Source organism: Oncorhynchus kisutch, linkage group LG19 (genome assembly GCF_002021735.2).
Source record: "Oncorhynchus kisutch isolate 150728-3 linkage group LG19, Okis_V2, whole genome shotgun sequence".
Lineage (NCBI taxonomy): Eukaryota > Metazoa > Chordata > Actinopteri > Salmoniformes > Salmonidae > Oncorhynchus > Oncorhynchus kisutch.
Window position 1 is genome coordinate 47,978,843 of NC_034192.2, and position 20,820 is coordinate 47,999,662.

General features: G+C 41.8%; 1 protein-coding gene across 2 annotated transcripts in view; it reads right to left on the reverse strand.

Annotated features, from left to right (window-relative positions):
• The window catches only part of LOC109910073 (GDNF family receptor alpha-4), an 88,287-nt gene extending 68,030 nt beyond the window's left edge, over positions 1 to 20,257 (reverse strand). Inside the window, exon 1 of one of the 2 annotated variants that reach the window (XM_020509232.2) lies at positions 19,772 to 20,256. In XM_020509232.2, the coding sequence (XP_020364821.1) occupies positions 19,772 to 19,814 (43 nt within the window). In that variant the 5' untranslated portion in view covers positions 19,815 to 20,256. Of the gene's footprint in view, positions 1 to 19,771 lie in introns of both variants that reach the window. The other variant, XM_020509231.2, reaches the window with a different exon arrangement.
• Positions 20,258 to 20,820: the final 563 nt, after the last annotated feature.

Here is a 20,820-nt window from a genome sequence, read left to right on the forward strand (position 1 = left end):
TTTGACCCAAGTTAAACAATTTAAAGGCAATAATGCTACCAAATATTAATTGGCTGTATGTAAACTTCTGACCCACTGTGAATGTGATGAAATAAATAAAAGCTGAAATAAATCATTCTCTCTGCTATTATTCTGACATTTCACATTCTTAAAATAAAGTGGTGATACTAACTGACCTAAGACAGGGAATTTTTACTAGGATTAAATGTCAGGAAGGGTGAAAAACTGAGTTTAAATGTATTTGCCTAAGGTGTATGTAAACTTCTGACTTCTGTATGTCCCCCTCTTTATGTGTTATTTCATAGTATTGATGTCTTAATTATTATTCTACAATGTAGAAAATACTAAAAATGAAGAAAAACCCTCAAATTAGTAGTTGTGTCCAAACTTATGACTGGTTCTATACTTTCCAACCAACTCTTATACAATGAAAATCAATGTAAATATGGTCTTCTATTCAAATGAAATCTATAAAATGGTATTTTGTACTTCAGCCGACAGGTTAGTTGGTTTAATTTAATTTGCCTCTATATTACAATTTTATGATAATCACATAGATTGCTTTCCCACATGGGTTCTTTGTCCATGAATACAGAGGCTGTCAAGGCTATAGCTCATATTTATTTGAGGCCTCTGCAGCCTTTCAAGGATTCTGGGTATTGAAACTTGAATGTATATGAGGGTTCTAAGTTATCTGTGGATATAATACTATTTTATATGGTCCTTCTTCATTTGATACTTTTTAATGATGTAAAGGATGTGTTGTCAGATAATCCTATTCTTATGTTAAACCTTTTGAAACCTTCAACTCTTCTTGATGTAAGTATCAGAATAAGTATTGTTGTCTGTTAGTATACTCCAATCAGGGTAGGGGTGGTGGGGGGGTCTAGATAAAAATAAAAAAAAGATATATATATATATATATATATATCTAAACAAAATAACTCCTCTTGATGTATTTTCAACTCTTCATCCTTGGGTATGTGGATAAAACATAAAAAATGCATGTCGTATTCATACTGTAGCCTCCAGTACATTCTGACCTGCAGTGCATTCCGGTTTTACCATAATTTAGAACCCTTTACTATAACTTGGAACCCTTTAATATAACTTAGAACCTTTTACCATAAGACAGCAAGCTGGGCAGTTCTATAAAATTATAAAATGGGTAGTTTGGGTCCTGGATGCTGAATTGGCTGAAAGCTGTGGAATATCAAACATTATAAACTGGACAGTTCGAGCCCTGAATGCTGATTGGCTGACATCCGTGGTATATCAGACCGTATACCACGGGAATGACAAAACATTGAATATACCATGGGTATGATGAAAAAATACTTGTTAAGTGTTATATTTATGATGGCAACCAGTTCATAATAGCAAAAAGGCACCTCTAGGGTTTTGTGGTTTATGGCCAATATACCACGGCTAAAGTCTGTATCCAGTCACTCCACTTCGCGCCGTGTGTAAGAACAGTCCTTAGCATTGATATAATGGCCATTATAAACTGGGTGGTTTGAGCCCTGAATTCTGATTGGCTGAAAGCAATGGTTTATCAGACCGTATACAACGTGTATGACAAAACATTAATTGTATTACTTTAATTAATTTGGTAACCAGTTTATAATAGCAATAATGCACCTCGGGGGTTTGTGCCTAAGAACAGCACTTGGCCGTGGTATATTGGCCATATTCCACACCCCCTCGTGCCTTATTACTTAAATATACCACACCCCCTCGGACCTTATTGCTTAACTATACCACAACGCGGGTGTAATATGGCTCCCCGAAATAATGCCGAATTGTAACCCAAAATGGTTGCCTTTATTTGTATTTAATTGCACAGCCCGGTGTTGATTATAACGCAGCTACTTGCAGCAGAAGACAATACTAACACACACACATTTTATTCACTGGAAAGAAAACTCATTGTTAGCTTGCTTTGTGCACCTCTGCAGCTAGCAAGCTAGGTAGGTCACTAGCTAACTCAAGGATCTCTCACCAATATAGTTGTTTTCCACCTAACCTTGGAAACAGCAGGTCAAACGAGGAACATATGGGACTATTTCGCTTGTTTTAGTTTTGCCACTTGCGTAATGACTGCATCATTGTAACAGACCATATAAATGAATGTCCATCTCTGCCGACAGCGAGTCACCAAATGAGGTAAAGCAAGAGCTTTGAGCAAGAATCTAAGCAAATGCAAGCTAGCCAGCAACCAACATTTACCTGACACATTTATCCCTGTTATTAGACATGTGTCATAAAATGATGGTAAACAGCAATCAACTCTTAAATAGCTATTCTTAACTTTTGGACTCGTTAGTTTGTTTTCTCACATCGACCAAGAATGCTTTCAGGAGCAGTAACATCAGTCTGGAAGGTTTGTTGCTTCACCAACGGCCTTACAGAAAAGGGAGAAAGCTTAAGCAAATTCAACATGACCTTTTGTTTCGCACAACACTGCCATATGTTGTCTCTAACCTCAAACAGGTGATTCTCAGGTTCAAAGGGCATGTACAAGACTACTGAGGCAGGTAATCTCAAGCAGCAGCCGATTTTCCACATCCATACTGCTGCCTCCGTCCAACATGGCTCATCCACACTGCTGCCTCCCTCCAACATGGCTCATCTACACTGCTGCCTTCCTCCAACATGGCTCATCTACACTGCTGCCTTCCTCCAACATGGCTCATCTACACTGCTGCCTCCCTCCAACATGGCTCATCTACACTGCTGCCTTCCTCCAACATGGCTCATCCACACTGCTGCCTCCCTCCAACATGGCTCATCTACACTGCTGCCTCCCTCCAACATGGCTCATCCACACTGCTGCCTTCCTCCAACATGGCTCATCCACACTGCTGCCTTCCTCCAACATGGCTCATCTACACTGCTGCCTTCCTCCAACATGGCTCGTCTACACTGCTGCCTCCCTCCAACATGGCTCATCTACACTGCTGTCTTCCTCCAACATGGCTCATCTACACTGCTGCCTTCCTCCAACATGGCTCATCCACACTGCTGCCTCCCTCCAACATGGCTCATCTACACTGCTGCCTTCCTCCAACATGGCTCATCCACACTGCTGCCTTCCTCCAACATGGCTCATCCACACTGCTGCCTTCCTCCAACATGGCTCATCCACACTGCTGCCTCCCTCCAACATGGCTCATCCACACTGCTGCCTTCCTCCAACATGGCTCATCTACACTGCTGCCTTCCTCCAACATGGCTCATCCACACTGCTGCCTCCCTCCAACATGGCTCATCTACACTGCTGCCTTCCTCCAACATGGCTCATCTACACTGCTGCCTTCCTCCAACATGGCTCATCCACACTGCTGCCTCCCTCCAACATGGCTCATCCACACTGCTGCCTTCCTCCAACATGGCTCGTCTACACTGCTGCCTCCCTCCAACATGGCTCATCTTTTGTTTCGCACAACACTGCCATATGTTGTCTCTAACCTCAAACAGGTGATTCTCAGGTTCAAAGGGCATGTACAAGACTACTGAGGCAGGTAATCTCAAGCAGCAGCCGATTTTCCACATCCATACTGCTGCCCCCGTCCAACATGGCTCATCCACACTGCTGCCTCCCTCCAACATGGCTCATCTACACTGCTGCCTTCCTCCAACATGGCTCATCCACACTGCTGCCTTCCTCCAACATGGCTCATCTACACTGCTGCCTTCCTCCAACATGGCTCATCCACACTGCTGCCTCCCTCCAACATGGCTCATCTACACTGCTGCCTTCCTCCAACATGGCTCATCTACACTGCTGCCTTCCTCCAACATGGCTCATCCACACTGCTGCCTCCCTCCAACATGGCTCATCCACACTGCTGCCTTCCTCCAACATGGCTCGTCTACACTGCTGCCTCCCTCCAACATGGCTCATCTACACTGCTGCCTTCCTCCAACATGGCTCATCTACACTGCTGCCTCCCCCCAACATGGCTTATCTACACTGCTGCCTCCCTCCAACATGGCTTATCTACACTGCTGCCTCCCTCCAACATGGCTCATCTACACTGCTGCCTCCCTCCAACATGGCTCATCTACACTGCTGCCTCCCTCCAACATGGCTCATCTACACTGCTGCATCCCTCCAACATGGCTCATCTACACTGCTGCCTCCCTCCAACATGGCTCATCTACACTGCTGCCTCCCTCCAACATGGCTCATCTACACTGCTGCCTCCCCCCAACATGGCTTATCTACACTGCTGCCTCCCTCCAACATGGCTTATCTACACTGCTGCCTCCCTCCAACATGGCTCATCTACAATGCTGCCTCCCTCCAACATGGCTCATCCACACTGCTGCCTTCCTCCAACATGGCTCATCTACACTGCTGCCTCCCTCCAACATGGCTTATCTACACTGCTGCCTCCCTCCAACATGGCTTATCTACACTGCTGCCTTCCTCCAACATGGCTCATCCACACTGCTGCCTTCCTCCAACATGGCTCATCCACACTGCTGCCTTCCTCCAACATGGCTCATCCACACTGCTGCCTTCCTCAACATGGCTCATCTACACTGCTGCCTCCCTCCAACATGGCTTATCCACACTGCTGCCTCCCTCCAACATGGCTCATCCACACTGCTGCCTTCCTCCAACATGGCTCATCCACACTGCTGCCTTCCTCCAACATGGCTCATCCACACTGCTGCCTCCCTCCAACATGGCTCATCCACACTGCTGCCTCCCTCCAACATGGCTCATCCACACTGCTGCCTCCCTCCAACATGGCTCAGGCACTGCACGCCCTTTTTTCCCTGAGTGTGATGCTGTGAGCTGGAATATGAGGCGCAGACTCATTACAATGCAGGGCAATGGATCAACCCCCGCAAAGAAATAACAAAGCTGGCAAAAAACTTGGACTGAGACTCAGGCTCTTGTAGTTTCCACTGCCCATTTTTGGGAGGCTGATGAAAGGATTGGTTTCCGAAGGCTTTTCCCCACGTGATGTCACAGCTCCTACCGGTAATGTTATCGAGTCTAACTCGGTGGCAGACCCAGGCTGGCACGAGGGCCTCCCAAACTTACTCAGCTACTGCCTTATATGGATGGATGCCATGCACTGTATATGGACCATAGGATTGGTCACGCATGGCTTACCTCCAATCTGTGAAATGTCATTCCTCCTCACGTCTTTCGAGAAGATCAGAAGCACTGACTGTACGGTGCAATTAAAGTATACATTTGTGCAAAATCACACAATCTGTCGAACTTTATCAACAAACTTTGTTCTTGCATGAAAAAAGTATACAGTATCTGCCCTCTAATATTACCATCATTATGACCAGTCATCCAGACCATAATTGTTGATACCTATATCGCAAGCCAGTCATGAAAGTCATTAGCAAACAAAGTGTGGTTGGTGCTGCTTCATTTGACTGGTTAACACGAAATCTGCGTTATATCCCCTGCCTCTGAGAAGGAGAGAGAGAGTCAATGGGCCTAATATGGAGTGATCTTCTCCAGGGGCAGAACCCTGGTAGTGGGCCTGTGTTCTTAGCTGCCACTCACACAGACCTGTCAAATGCATACTGACATTCTCTCAATCCAATTCATTAGTGCCTAACAAGCTATGGGAATGGGTGGGATTGGGTACGGAGTGATGGCAGAGGCACAACCCTTTTACAGATCCAACCGTCAGCATTTCAGAGGATGCCCAGTAATGAGGTGGCTGAAGGAACTTGGTGGCTCGTGTCATGTGCCTTGGCACACCTAGAGGATACATTTGCTGGTGACGTCTGTGGGAAATCTGGGCTTTCTCCCCCTGTAATACTTTGGTAGAGTGCTTAAATTTCAAATCACAGTTATAGTAATGCTGTGAACGCACTGCATGGCTTTGTGAAACAGTCACCAAACTGAAACAAAGAGCATAGCTGCGACATAATATTTTTGAAAGTAAGACCAAATGTTTATTTGTATTTATTATGGATCCCCATTAGCTGCTGTCTTGGCAGCTGGGGTCTAGCCAAATTAAGGCAGTTTATACAATAATAAAATACATTACAATACATTCACAGACTGTGTGCCCTTAGGCCCCACCACTACCACATATACACAGTACAAAATCCATGTGTACGTGTGTGTATAGTGCGTATGTTATCGTATGTGTCTGTGCCTATGTTTGTGTTGCTTCAGTCCCAGCTGTTCCATAAGGTGTTTTTTTATCTGTTTTTGAAATCTAATTCTACTGCTGGCATGAGTTTCTTGATGTGGAATAGAGTTCCATCTAGTCATGGTTCTATTTGGTACTGTATGCTTTCCATAGTCTGTTCTGGACTTGGGGATTGTGAAGAGACCTCTTGTGGTATGACTTGAGGGGTATGCATGGGTGTCCGAGCTGTGCACCAGTAGTTCAAACAGACAGCTCAGTGCATTCAACATGTCAATACCTCTCATAACTACAAGCCGTGATGAAGTCAATCTCTCCTCCACTTTGAGCCAGGAGAGATTGGCATGCATATTATTAATGTTAGCTCTCTGTGTACATCCAAGGGCCTGCCGTGCTGCCCTGTTCTGAACCAATGGCAATTTTCCTTTTTTGTGGCACCTGACCACACGACTGAACAGTAGTCCAGGTGTGACAAAACTAGGGCCTGTAGGACCTGCCTTGTTGACAGTGCTTTTAAGAAGGTAGAGCAGCACCTTATTATGGACAGACTTCTCCACATCTTAGCTACCGTTGTATCAATATGTTTTGGCCATGACAGTTCACAATCCAGGGTAGCTCCAAGCTGTTTAGTCACCTCAACTTGCTCCATTTCCACATGATTTATTACAAGATTTAGTTGAGGTTTAGGGTTTAGTGAATGATTTGTCCCAAATACAATGCTTTAGTTTTAGAAATATTTAGGACACATCCCAATGTTGAACAAGGGGAAGACTTGTTCTGTGCATAGAGGATTTGCAATTACAGTTTGCCTCCTCTTCCCTGAGTCTGAAACAATGAATCAAGTAGCGGTGAGCGGAGGTGGCAGCCTCTCCTGCATGGACCAGATGTTGTAAATCCACGGAATCTTCCAGAGACAGGTGCCCTCCAGCCGGTTCCTGTCTGCTGCCTTGGTAATGGTTTGTTTCCTTTCCTGGAACACTGGAGAAATCAGGCAGCACCACTCCAACCTCTATCATCTCCACATTACAAGGTTATACAGCATTTCCAATGCTGGCAGTGGTGTCCTATGACTCCGCTTTATAACGGCTACAATTACTGAGTGGCCAGAGTAAAGACAGTTCGGCCTGTGGGGTCAAAGGATTACCGGTATGTCTGTCTCTTGTTGCCATTATACCATTTCCTGTATTTGGGCTGCTGTCAAGCAAAGATCTTTGATTTCTTGGTACAGGCCAGACAGTACTGATACGATTTATTATTTGGAGACAAACATTTCAGATCAGACTTTATATCTACAACCACAATGAGGCCACTAGACTGGTTTAATGGATTTGATTAACTGAAGAGCCCCTCATGAAAATAAACGTCACTGGATTAATTTCGGCAAAAAAACTATTTGGTGCCACGGCCTGACTGGTATTCTGGCTGTGCCTACTGACTAGACTGGATTTTATTGGGTTGCTGAACTGCAGTGTAATTCACTGTGCATGTAGGCAAACATTTGAATGGCCCCATAGTAATTACATGCCATGGAGATTGAGGCCACATTTATGTTTAATAAAATAATAACAAACCAAATAATACATGCATAGTGATGGATATAAAACCTGTTCAGTTAGTGGATCCCATTCATCCTGCCTGTCATAAAAGCTGTGTTGCGACCACAATGAAATTAGACAGCTGCATCCATCACGACTTTCCAGCGATGTCTTCTTAGAGCTCACTCCCGGGCTCTATCTCCCGTTTTTCAATTATGTATTTTGTGTACTCTTCCCCCTGTTTCCTCAATTTCTTTGGCTTACATCTCCAAAACTTCAGGGATTAAAAAGGGATGAAGAAAGGATGAATACTGTCATAAATCGATTTAGATTTTCTGGTAGTAAAGATGAGAGGGATACCTGGTGAAAACAAAAATGTAATCCTAAAGATACCAACTGTACACAGTACCTCTCATGTTTACTGATGCAAGAGAAGTTAAAAGGAACGTGAAACAAAAATAACTCCATTGAAACAAGACTATGATGAAAGTTATCAAAAGAGTCCAAATTTATCCCAGCAGGAACAGAAAGAGGTCCATGGATTCACCTCCAATCTCACCTTTTTTAAACCAGTAACAGTCTGCAATTTCAAGTCTGACATTTAATTAAATAAATTATTTCTCTGAGGATCTTACAAAACTATAGTGGACCATAGGTCCGCAGCTCTGTTTCCGATTGACGCAGGTAAACCGGCTGCTGATGTCGCATCTGAAGGGGAGTCAGTCTTCCTTGAAACACTTCCTCACATTTCCTCTCCATCACAGATGGAATATTAGGTAAACATACTCATTCTCACTCAAAGACCATGTTGTCTACATTAGGTGCAATCTGTGCAATCTAAATCTAAATTTCACAGCTTACTACAGGAACTTTGAAATGTAAGTCCTTGGACAATTGACGGCCATTCTCTTTCCAACAAACCTATCTACCTAAATAAAACTTCAGTCAGTCATCCCAAGACAGCTATGTCCCAGAAACACAGTGGCAGACTGGGTAGCTATTTGGTAGCCGAGCTTAAGCCCTCCATTTGAAGTTGTGTCACAAAGGAGCTGTGTCTACCTGTCTGGAACAGGCTTTCTCTCTGGATAACCGCCGACAGACTCCGAACTAATGAGGCTCTGTTTGGCCCTTGGAGGCCACTGTATGTCTATAACCCCAGAGCCATCTCCTGAATTTCTTAACAGGCCTGGTGAGCGGAGAGCCACAGCTTTTAGCCCTACCAAGAGCCCTACTTTTAACAAGTACCATTTCAGTCCAACTTCGCATTTTTAGCTCCGGTATCAACAGTAATTTCCAAATGACCACAAAGATGAATCCTGAGCCAAGGACCTCAGGAGTTCTTCAACTGTGACTCGCTCCTAACTCCTTACATGATGTGCTGTCTGGAGCTAGTAGGGTTTAATATTGTAGGCAGATGATTACGTGTAGTATTGAATAATGTCAGGAGGAAAGGTCAAAGCCATCAAGCTGATTGACACTAGATGAATGGCAAAGTTCCGGGCAGCAAGGTTTAAAGCGTCTATAAGGCCCAGACAATAGGTTTTAAAGCATCTATAACGCCCAGACAATAGGTTTTAAAGCATCTCTAAGGCCCAGACAATAGGTTGTAAAGCATATATAAGGCCCAGACAATAGGTTTTAAAGCATCTATAAGGCCCAGACAATAGGTTTTAAAGCATCTATAAGGCTCAGACAATAGGTTTTAAAGCATCTATAAGGCTCAGACAATAGGTTTTAAAGCATCTATAAGGCCCAGACAATAGGTTTTAAAGCATCTCTAAGGCCCAGACAATAGGTTGTAAAGCATATATAAGGCCCAGACAATAGGTTTTAAAGCATCTATAAGGCCCAGACAATAGGTTTTAAAGCATCTATAAGGCCCAGACAATAGGTTTTAAAGCATCTATAAGGCCCAGACAATAGCAAGGGAACAGAGGCAGCGACACAGCTTTTAACGTCAGGTTCTACCAGGAAGAACATCATGATGATCACATCTCAAACACTAATGACTGGGTCTGGATGGGTGGATAACTAGGTGGATGCTACAGTATGTATCCTTTTGATGGTTTTATTTTTATTCAGGGGATGAAACGGCTACGGTACTTAACTGAAATGATACAAATCTGAGGAGGAAATTGTTTCCACTACTGTATAAAAACAAGATCTGAATGAAATCTGTTCATGTGACCTACTCAAAGACATCAAAATCACATCATTTTATGATGTGACGCTTGTGACAATAGTATAATATTGTTATATTGGTTATTATAGGCATTACAATCCAATATTGAAATTGATTGCTTCCTAATATTTCTTTATAATGTGAAGATCAGTTGCAGTTTTTAGTGATGCATTTTCTATTGTTCTACCTCACAAGGACAAAGGGTCACACCTACTCCTGAGGACAAGTCTTATTATGAAGACAACAATAGTTTTTTTTATTTTTTATCATCAACAATGATACATATGAGCATCTGATGTGATTGTAATGACTTGGCCATTTCTCCCACATGAGAAAGCCGTGCACATCTGCTATATGCTCATCATGGGTAATACCTGCCTCAAATGAGATTTGTGACAAATCCCTTACAAGAGCACAGCCAATATGCTTGGTGATAGCATGCTTGGGGATGGCTTATCTGTCTCCATTAAAGACACGAGTCATGCGCCACAATGTCAAAACCCTTAAACCTCACATGACCTATATGATAGAATAGTGATGCACCCATTGACTCCATAAAATAGTGAGAAACCTATTGAAATCGTTAAAATAGTGGGGAACCCATTGACTCCATTAGAATAGTAAGGAACCCATTGACTCCATTAGAATAGTAAGGAACGCATTGACTCCATTAGAATAGTAAGGAACCCATTGACTCCATTAGAATAGTAAGGAACGCATTGACTCCATTAGAATAGTAAGGAACGCATTGACTCCATTAGAATAGTAAGGAACCCATTGACTCCATTAGAATAGTAAGGAACCCATTGACTCCATTAGAATAGTAAGGAACGCATTGACTCCATTAGAATAGTAAGGAACGCATTGACTCCATTAGAATAGTCAGGAACCCATTGACTCCATTAGAATAGTAAGGAATGCATTGACTCCATTAGAATAGTAAGGAACGCATTGACTCCATTAGAATAGTAAGGAACCCATTGACTCCATTAGAATAGTCAGGAACCCATTGACTCCATTAGAATAGTAAGGAACCCATTGACTCCATTAGAATAGTAAGGAACGCATTGCCTCCATTAGAATAGTAAGGAACCCATTGACTCCATTAGAATAGTAAGGAACCCATTGACTCCATTAGAATAGTAAGGAACGCATTGACTCCATTAGAATAGTAAGGAACGCATTGACTCCATTAGAATAGTAAGGAACCCATTGACTCCATTAGAATAGTCAGGAACCCATTGACTCCATTAGAATAGTAAGGAACCCATTGACTCCATTAGAATAGTAAGGAACGCATTGCCTCCATTAGAATAGTAAGGAACCCATTGACTCCATTAGAATAGTAAGGAACCCATTGACTCCATTAGAATAGTAAGGAACGCATTGACTCCATTAGAATAGTAAGGAACGCATTGACTCCATTAGAATAGTAAGGAACCCATTGACTCCATTAGAATAGTAAGGAACCCATTGACTCCATTAGAATAGTAAGGAACGCATTGACTCCATTAGAATAGTAAGGAACGCATTGACTCCATTAGAATAGTAAGGAACCCATTGACTCCATTAGAATAGTAAGGAACGCATTGACTCCATTAGAATAGTAAGGAACGCATTGACTCCATTAGAATAGTAAGGAACCCATTGACTCCATTAGAATAGTAAGGAACGCATTGACTCCATTAGAATAGTAAGGAACGCATTGACTCCATTAGAATAGTAAGGAACCCATTGACTCCATTAGAATAGTAAGGAACGCATTGACTCCATTAGAATAGTCAGGAAACCATTGACTCCATTAGAATAGTAAGGAACCCATTGACTCCATTAGAAGAGTAAGGAACGCATTGACTCCATTAGAATAGTAAGGAACCCATTGACTCCATTAGAATAGTAAGGAACGCATTAACTCCATTAGAATAGTAAGGAACGCATTGACTCCATTAGAATAGTAAGGAACCCATTGACTCCATTAGAATAGTGAGGAACCCATTGAATCCATTAGAAGCGATTCTGTCTGCATTTCGGTTCGTCTGACTCATATTGAAAAGCAGACAGAATCAGGTGTGAACATAACACACTGTAAAAGTGCTCATTTATCCGTGATTAGTGCCTGTTGTATTTTTCTAAAGCAGAAATGTCATAAGTTTGATAGTTTAAAGCTAATTTTCAGCCATTAGATTAATCCCTACCAATTCAAAACTCTCACTCCTGCTATGGAGTAGTTGTCAATCATTTTCAAATTGAAATGGTTCCTAGTCTCGATGCCACCCGAGATCATTTCTTACCCATTCAATATGAACCAATAATATTCAACGCAATCACCTTGCGCTACAGTTGGACTTGGCTCCTTGATATCAAATGGTAGTGATCTGACTGATGTACCATAGATGGTATCTCTAAGTTAACATGGTGGGCGAATAAATAGAAAAACCAAAAAGGGAACATTGCATTGCACAAACGTATTCAATCCTGTATCGTTTTGGCCCCCATATGGATCTGTCAAAGGCAAACCGTGTGCACATTCATCATGCAGATACTATCAATGCTTGGACAGTCTCTTCTGGCTTTTTAAATTCTTCTCCTTTCTCATTGGGGTGGACAAGGTGGTTATTCACACTGAGCTCCAACTCATCTGAATGCAGTATCTGGCCTTCCTGTTAGATGAATGTCTTCTTTGAGACCCTAGGCCCTGGAAGGAAGATCATCATCCCTCTTGGTCTACATCTCTCTCGAACCCAAAGAGGTAGAGATTACTGTAGTTTCACAAAACCAGCTAGTCTTAATGAGTCATCAGGTTTACAGCAACCTAAGATACGTTATTTCGATATTATATATATATATATATATATATATATATATATCGAAATACTGTAGAATAGTCAGGAATATATATATATATATACATAGCTCAAAAAAATAAAGGGAACACTAAAATAACACATCCTAGATCTGAATGAATGAAATATTCTTATTAAATACTTTTTTCTTTACATAGTTGAATGTGCTGACAACAAAATCACACAAAAATTATCAATGGAAATCAAATTTATCAACCCACGGAGGTCTGGATTTGGAGTCACACTCAAAATTAAAGTGGAAAACCACACTACAGGCTGATCCAACTTTGATGTAATGTCCTTAAAACAAGTCAAAATGAGGCTCAGTAGTGTGTGTGGCCTCCACGTGCCTACAACGCCTGGGCATGCTCCTGATGAGGTGGCGGATGGTCTCCTGAGGGATCTCCTCCCAGACCTGGACTAAAGCATCCGCCAACTCTTGGACAGTCTGTGGTGCAACGTGGTGTTGGTGGATGGAGCGAGACATGATGTCCCAGATGTGCTCAATTGGATTCAGGTCTGGGGAACGGGCAGGCCAGTCCATAGCATCAATGCCTTCCTCTTGAAGGAACTGCTGACACACTCCAGCCACATGAGGTCTAGTATTGTCTTGCATTAGGAGGAACCCAGGGCCAACCGCACCAGCATATAGTCTCATAAGGGGTCTGAGGATCTCATATCGGTACCTAATGGCAGTCAGGCTACCTCTGGCGAGCACATGGCCCCCCAAAGAAATGCCACCCCACACCATGACTGACCCACCGCCAAGCCGGTCATGCTGGAGGATGTTGCAGGCAGCAGAACGTTCTCCACAGCGTCTCCAGACTCTGTCACGTCTGTCACATGTGCTCAGTGTGAACCTGCTTTCATCTGTGAAGAGCACAGGGCGCCAGTGGCGAATTTGCCAATCTTGGTGTTCTCTGGCAAATGCCAAACGTCCTGCACGGTGTTGGGCTGTAAGCACAACCCCCACCTGTGGACGTCGGGCCCTCATACCACCCTCATGGAGTCTGTTTCTGACCGTTTGAGCTGACACATGCACATTTGTGGCCTGCTGGAGGTCATTTTGCAGGGCTCTGGCAGTGTTCCTCCTGCTCCTCCTTGCACAAAGGCGGAGGTAGCGGTCCTGCTGCTGGGTTGTTGCCCTCCTACGGCCTCCTCCACGTCTCCTGATGTACTGGCCTGTCTCCTGGTAGCACCTCCATGCTCTGGACACTACGCTGACAGACACAGCAAACCTTTTTGCCACAGCTCGCATTGATGTGTCATCCTGGATGAGCTGCACTACCTGAGCCACTTGTGTGGGTTGTAGACTCCGTCTCATGCTACCACTAGAGTGAAAGCACCGCCAGCATTCAAAAGTGACCAAAACATCAACCAGGAAGCATAGGAACTGAGAAGTGGTCTGTGGTCACCACCTGCAGAACCCCTCCTTTATTGGGAGTGTCTTGCTAATTGCCTATAATTTCCACCTGTTGTCTATTCCATTTGCACAACAGCATGTGAAATTTATTGTCAATCAGTGTTGCTTCCTAAGTGGACAGTTTGATTTCACAGAAGTGTGATTGACTTGGAGTTACATTGTGATGTTTAAGTGTTCCCTTTATTTTTTGAGCAGTGTATATACATGCAGACACACACACATAGTGCCTTCAGAAAGTATTCACACACCGCAACATAATGAGTTGCATGGACTTAACTTTTGTGCAATAATAGTGTTTAACATGATTTTTAAATGACTATCCCATCTCTGTAACCCACACATACAGATAATTGTAACGTCCCTAAATCGAGCAGTGAATTTCAAGCACACAACCACAAAGACCAGGGAGGTTTTCGTATGTTTCGCAAAGATGGAAACCTGACATTGAATATCCCTTTGAGCATGGTGCAGTTATTCATTTTACATTTTGGAAGGTGTATCAATACACCAGGTCACAACAAAGATACATGCGTCCTTCCTAACACTTTTTCTGGAGAGAAAGGAAACCGCTCAGGGATTTATACATGAGGACAATGGTGACTTTAAAACTGTTACAGAGTTTAATGGCTGTGATAAGAGAAAAATGATGATGCATCAACAACATTGTAGTTACTACACAATACTAACATAAATGACAGAGTGAAAAGAAGGAAGCCAGTACAGAATAAAAATATTATAAAACATATAATACAAGTAATACTGCGAAAAATGTGTCAAAGCAATTAACTCTTTGTCTTAAATATACAACGCTATGTTTGGGGCAAATCCAACAGAACACATCACTGAGTACCACTCTTCATATTTTCAAGAATGGTGGTGGCTGCATCATGATATGGGTATGATTGTCATCGGTAAGGACTAGGGAGTCTAAGAAACAGAACAGAGCTAAGCACAGGCAAAATCCTGGAGGAAAACCTGGTTCAGAGACAAATTCACCTTTCAGCAGAACAATAACCTAAAACAAAAGGCAAATAAATATACATTGGAGTTGCATAGCAAGACTACATTGAATGTTCCCGAGTGGCCTAGTTACAGTTTTGACTTAAATCAACTTGGCAAGACTTGAAAATGGCTGTCTAGCAATGATCAACAACCAACTTGACAGAGCTTGATACATTTTTTATAGAATAATGGGCAATTATTGTACAATCCAGGTGTGCAAAACTCTTAGAGACATATCCAGAAAGACTCACAGCTGTAATCGCTGCTAAATGTGATTCTAACATGTATTGACTCAGGGGGTTGAAAACTTCTCTAATGAAGTGTTTCGTTTTCCATTAATAAAAATTATAATACATCAAAAATCTTCCATGTTGACAAAAAAAAAGACAATTAAATCTATTTGATTGCCACTTTGTAACGTAACAAAATGGGGGCAAACTACCTGCCCTCCAGGACACCTACACCACCCGATGTCACAGGAAGGCCATAAAGATCATCAAGGACAACAACCACCCGAGCCACTGCCTGTTCACCCCGCTATTATCCAGAAGGCGAGGTTAGTACAGGTGCATCAAAGCAGGGACCGAGAGACTGAAAAACAGCTTCTATCTCAAGGCCATCAGACTGTTAAACAGCCACCACTAACATTGAGTGTCTGCTGCCAACACACGGACTCAACTCCAGCCACTTTAATAACGGAAATTGATGAAAATTGATGTAAAAATATATCACTAGCCACATTAAACAATGCTACTTAATATAATGTTTACATACCCTACATTACTCATCTCATATGTATATACTGTACTCTATATCATCTACTGCATCTTTATGTAATACATGTATCACTAGCCACTTTAAACTATGCCACTTTGTTTACATACCCTACATTACTCATCTCATATGTATATACTGTACTCGATACCATCTACTGCATCTTCCCTATGCCGTTCTGTACCATCACTCATTCATATATCTTTATGTAAATATTCTTTATCCCTTTACACTTGTGTGTATAAGGTAGTAGTTTTGGAATTGTCGGAACTAGAAGCACAAGCATTTCGCTACACTCGCATTAACATCTGCTAACCATGTGTATGTGACAAATAAAATTTGATTTGATTTGAAATGTGGATAAAGTTAAGGGGTGTGAATACTTTATGAAGGCACTGTATATACTGTACACTGAGTGTACAGAACATTAGGAACATCTTCCTAATATTGACTTGCACCCCCTTTTGCCCTCATAACAGCCTCAATTCGTCGGGGCATGGACTCGAGAAGGTGTTGAAAGCGTTCCACAGGGATTCTGGCCCATGTTGACTCCAATGCTTCCGACAGTTATATCAAGTTGGCTGGTTGTCCTTTGGGTGGTGGACCATTTCTAATACACACGGGGAAACTGTTGCGAGTGAAAATCACAGCAGCGTTTCAGTTCTTGACACACTCAAGCAGGTGCGCCTGGCACCTACTACCATACCCTGTTCAAAGGCACTTCAATATTTTATATTTATATTATTTTATATTATAAATATTATAAATGGCACACATACACAATCCATGTCTCAATTGTCTCAAGGCTTAAAAATCCTTCTTTAACCTCTCTCCTCCCCTTCATCTACACTGATTGAAGTGGATTTAACAAGTGACATCAATAAGGGATCATAGCTTTCACCTGGTCAGTCTGTCATGGAAAGAGCAGGTATTCTTAATGTCTTGTACACTCAGTGTAAATTCAGCTGGAGAATATTCTTCTATATTTAACCATATATTCTCATAATGCTCTCCGTGGAAATGTAAAGATGGTAATATGTGTAGGCCTAGTTCTTACAGATGGTCACTGATTCCATCCCAGACCGAGTGTTTCCTTTAGTACAGTATGTGCTCTTTTATTGCATTCCTGGAAATTGACATCATTATGAATCCCCAGTGTTAGCGATGTGCAATGGGAGCAGTTTGATCAAACAGCCTGTTCTATCTATATGCTGTTGTTTGACATGGTTATGTGAGTTAAACCCCAGTCCTGTCAACCACACTGCTGCCTCGTCAGTAGGCCACATAAATGCATAATGTCATCTACAGAAATTGTGATCTATGTACACTGCGCCTGTGCTGTGAATTGTTGCCTGTGCTCGTTAGTTTGGACAAGTGGCTCAACAACAATGCAATTACCTCAGAAATGTGCCAATGTAAATACAAAACACCTAAAATACAGCAAATTTGTGTGAGAACAAAAGACAATGATTGAATACTTAAGCTGGAAAATTGCACCATTATGCTTCTGTTGAGGTAAAGCTACAGTTGTGGATGCATACCGGCAAGATCCATCCGTTATCAATGACAACTGCAAACACCTCATTTCTTCATCAGTTCTAGCTACCTTACCTTGAATTCAAAATCAAATTCAAAGGCTGGTATACACTAACCCAAAGGAACTAACTATCGCTTGTGCATAATTACATGATGTGGTTAGTTTCAAGGATGTTAAGACCATTGACCTTGCGTTTTCAGAGAAGAAAATGGCAGACCATCCAATTGGCTTAAACAGACCTCTTCTCCACCTTATGTCTATTGAATAGACATTGAATCATATCATGTTATGATTCTCAATGCATAACTGTATTCATTTCCTTTCAGAATTCCCCACCTCCAACCCCTTCATTTCTCTAATGAAGACAGTCCTGGAGTTGCTGAAGAGAATATCAATACTGAGGCAGGATTTAGTGTAAATGTCTGTTCTCCTGTTAGCCAGCTGTTGATAAGTTGGGAATGCCAGTTCCCAATTGAAATAGGAATGATCAACTCTGGTGTCATGGCCGTGTCAATAACCATAATGGTATTACCCCCTCCTTGCAACAAGGTCAGGATTAACATGTCAGTGTTGTCTTGACTAATAGACATTGATAGTTTACAACTTGTGGCTCTCCTTTCTCACTTGCACGCATCGGAGGCAAAAAATCGATAGCGACTTCATCCAATCACACTGAGAGAGTCTGCCATTCAACAATGATGACGAAGCCACCCAGGTACCTCTGTGAAATTGGTTGAAATTATTAATATGGGAGAATGTGTCACCTTTTCTATACTGTTACTCTGAAATCAGTCAAACGTTCAGTAGAACAGTTCAGTGCAGAGCAGTCAAACGATCAGTAGAACAGTTCAATGCCGTGGCAGTAAATGTGGGTACCAGTAAATTGTGAAGGTTTCCCCAGCGCCACTCATAAAGTGAAGGAAAAATGTGATGTATCTTGTTGAATTGAGTAAATATATGCCCAAGTAGGATTAGATAGAATGATATTCATAGGATTCATAGAGTCCTATAAATGCTACAGCTAGATTGGACAAGACTCATATCCCCGTGGACCAATTCGTACATTAACCATTCGGGCTACAAAGGCTTCGATTGCCCCCTTAACTCGATTGAATGGTGCGAATGCAGAAAAAAAACTGGACAAATATGCATACTTTCTTTATGAAACACAATTTTCAACCATAATGATAGAGTGGTTAATGCCTAGGAATGATAGCACAGGATGTTGCGTATTGCGTTCAGCCAATCAGGTCGCAGTGGTCTGTTGTTTACCCCTAGCTGAAAGCGGGCACAAAATCTGGAAGTAGCATTAGCCACACTTGCATGGTGGTGGAAAATGGTGTTTCATGAAAAAAAGTGTGCGAATTTTCCCCGTTTTTTCCCCCAGCCATTAAATCAAGTTGTGGTATTAAAAAACATTCAGTTAATGTGTTCTGTAATGTACATGAGGTAGAATTGAATGACATGCGTTTTTAAAAAGGCTGATTTTTATTATGGCTCTATTATAAAGTGGCCTTTTCTTCAACAGTAAATATACTACCCATCGAATTGCATTTTGATGCATGGATTTGTTTACAGGGGTTGTGGTCAGGCAATTTCTTAATCTGGCACTGTTTGAATGCTAAAATGAAACAACTCATTATCATCATCTGCAGGTCTTTGGGCTAGGTTGTAGCCTAATGTTGTCAGAGAGTAGTTGATGTACACACACGCACGTACACACACAATTTCAATGAGTTCCTACAATAGACTACATGTTGACAATATCCCGTCATAATGGTGTATGCGGATTATTGGGCTATATAAATGATTTCTATAGGTATCAGGACACCATAGAACACTTATGAAGTGCTAGTCAGTCACTACATTTTGACCTCATATTGAGATTCAATGTGGCATACATTGCAAGGAAGTAATCACAGATTCTCCAAACGGCGTAAACATATAATATCCGACAACTAAAATGTAGGCTAAATTATTGCAGGGAAACAACTAAATCACTCCTCATAATTTCTACCATAAAATCAACTTCCACCGAAATATATAATTGTGCTAGTGGGACCATTTTTTAAATTGAAATATACATAGGTCAGTGATAGAAAATAAAAGCATACTTGATTTTCCTAAATATACTTTAGTAGCCTATTTGCTCAACAGAAAGAGTTATCCAAATATGCGGGTTTGATGCATATTGCGAACAGGTTGCAAAACTGAAAATCTCCTTGGTTTCTGTATTCCATTAAATCTTTACCAGAGGAACGTGTCTACCAATACTCATGAATTGCAATATCTCGTAGGGCAGTACAGGTAGAAAGTACGCATGTTTACTTACCGAAGAAGACGAGATGAAATAGGTAAACTCCCCAAAGATCCATTTTGATTTCCGATGTCAAATTCTGTTTAAATGATTCCGGTAACGCACCACTACACCTACACCTTTGAAATTACACTCAAATACATCCTCCTGTACAAGTGGACTGAATTGTTACAAAGGGATTGATAACCAAAATAACTCCTTGTTCACTAAATGTTTCAGAATTCCATAAGTTTCCCGAAAAGTGGATGAATTAATCAAATGTCATGGACATAAATAAATTAGAATACGGGCGTAATCGTTATGTAAACGATCATGTAAAACGTGTTATAGACCCTGAAAAGTTATCTAGGCTACATCTAGGATCAGGTATGTGAGAGTTTGTGTTTGCCCGCCGCTGTTCTTTCTCCGCCGAAAGCAAGTCCTCTTCGAACGTATTTTCTGTTGGTAAGTGGGAAAGAGAGTGGCTCGGATGGACTAACTGCTGAGAGCGACGTAGGTGAGCATGAGGGAATGGGAGAGGGTGGGGGAGCAAAAGGGGTTACGTAGAGTGGTAGGGACAGTGACACATGACATGCAATGCTCGTGTAAAAAAATCACGCAGCATAATATCGCCTCTACAATGCTACAGGCATGTAGGTCAAGATATATTGTACTATTTGTTTCCCAATTTTTCTCAGTCCCGATTGGAAAAGAAGATATACCTACCAATTAAGTGAAACTGACTAACAATGATGGATGAACAACACCATAATAGATAGTCTGACTGAATTCAACAAGATGCATACAAATGTCCCTGTACTTTAGGAGTGGTGTTGAATTTAAATATTTTTTAAATGTTTTATTATCCCAACTTTGCGTGGCAACTGGCAAGGCCAGCATTGTTTATTCAGATTGAAGACAATTGTAAATAGGTCTACACACAATAAAGCTTTAAATTACACTGTGACAGAATGATAAGAAAACATGCAAGAGTGAAAATAAATGTGTAATTAAAAGGGGTGCTAAAACAAAACCAAGTTTTGGATGGATACAATTCATATACAATCTATAATAGGAGACAGATA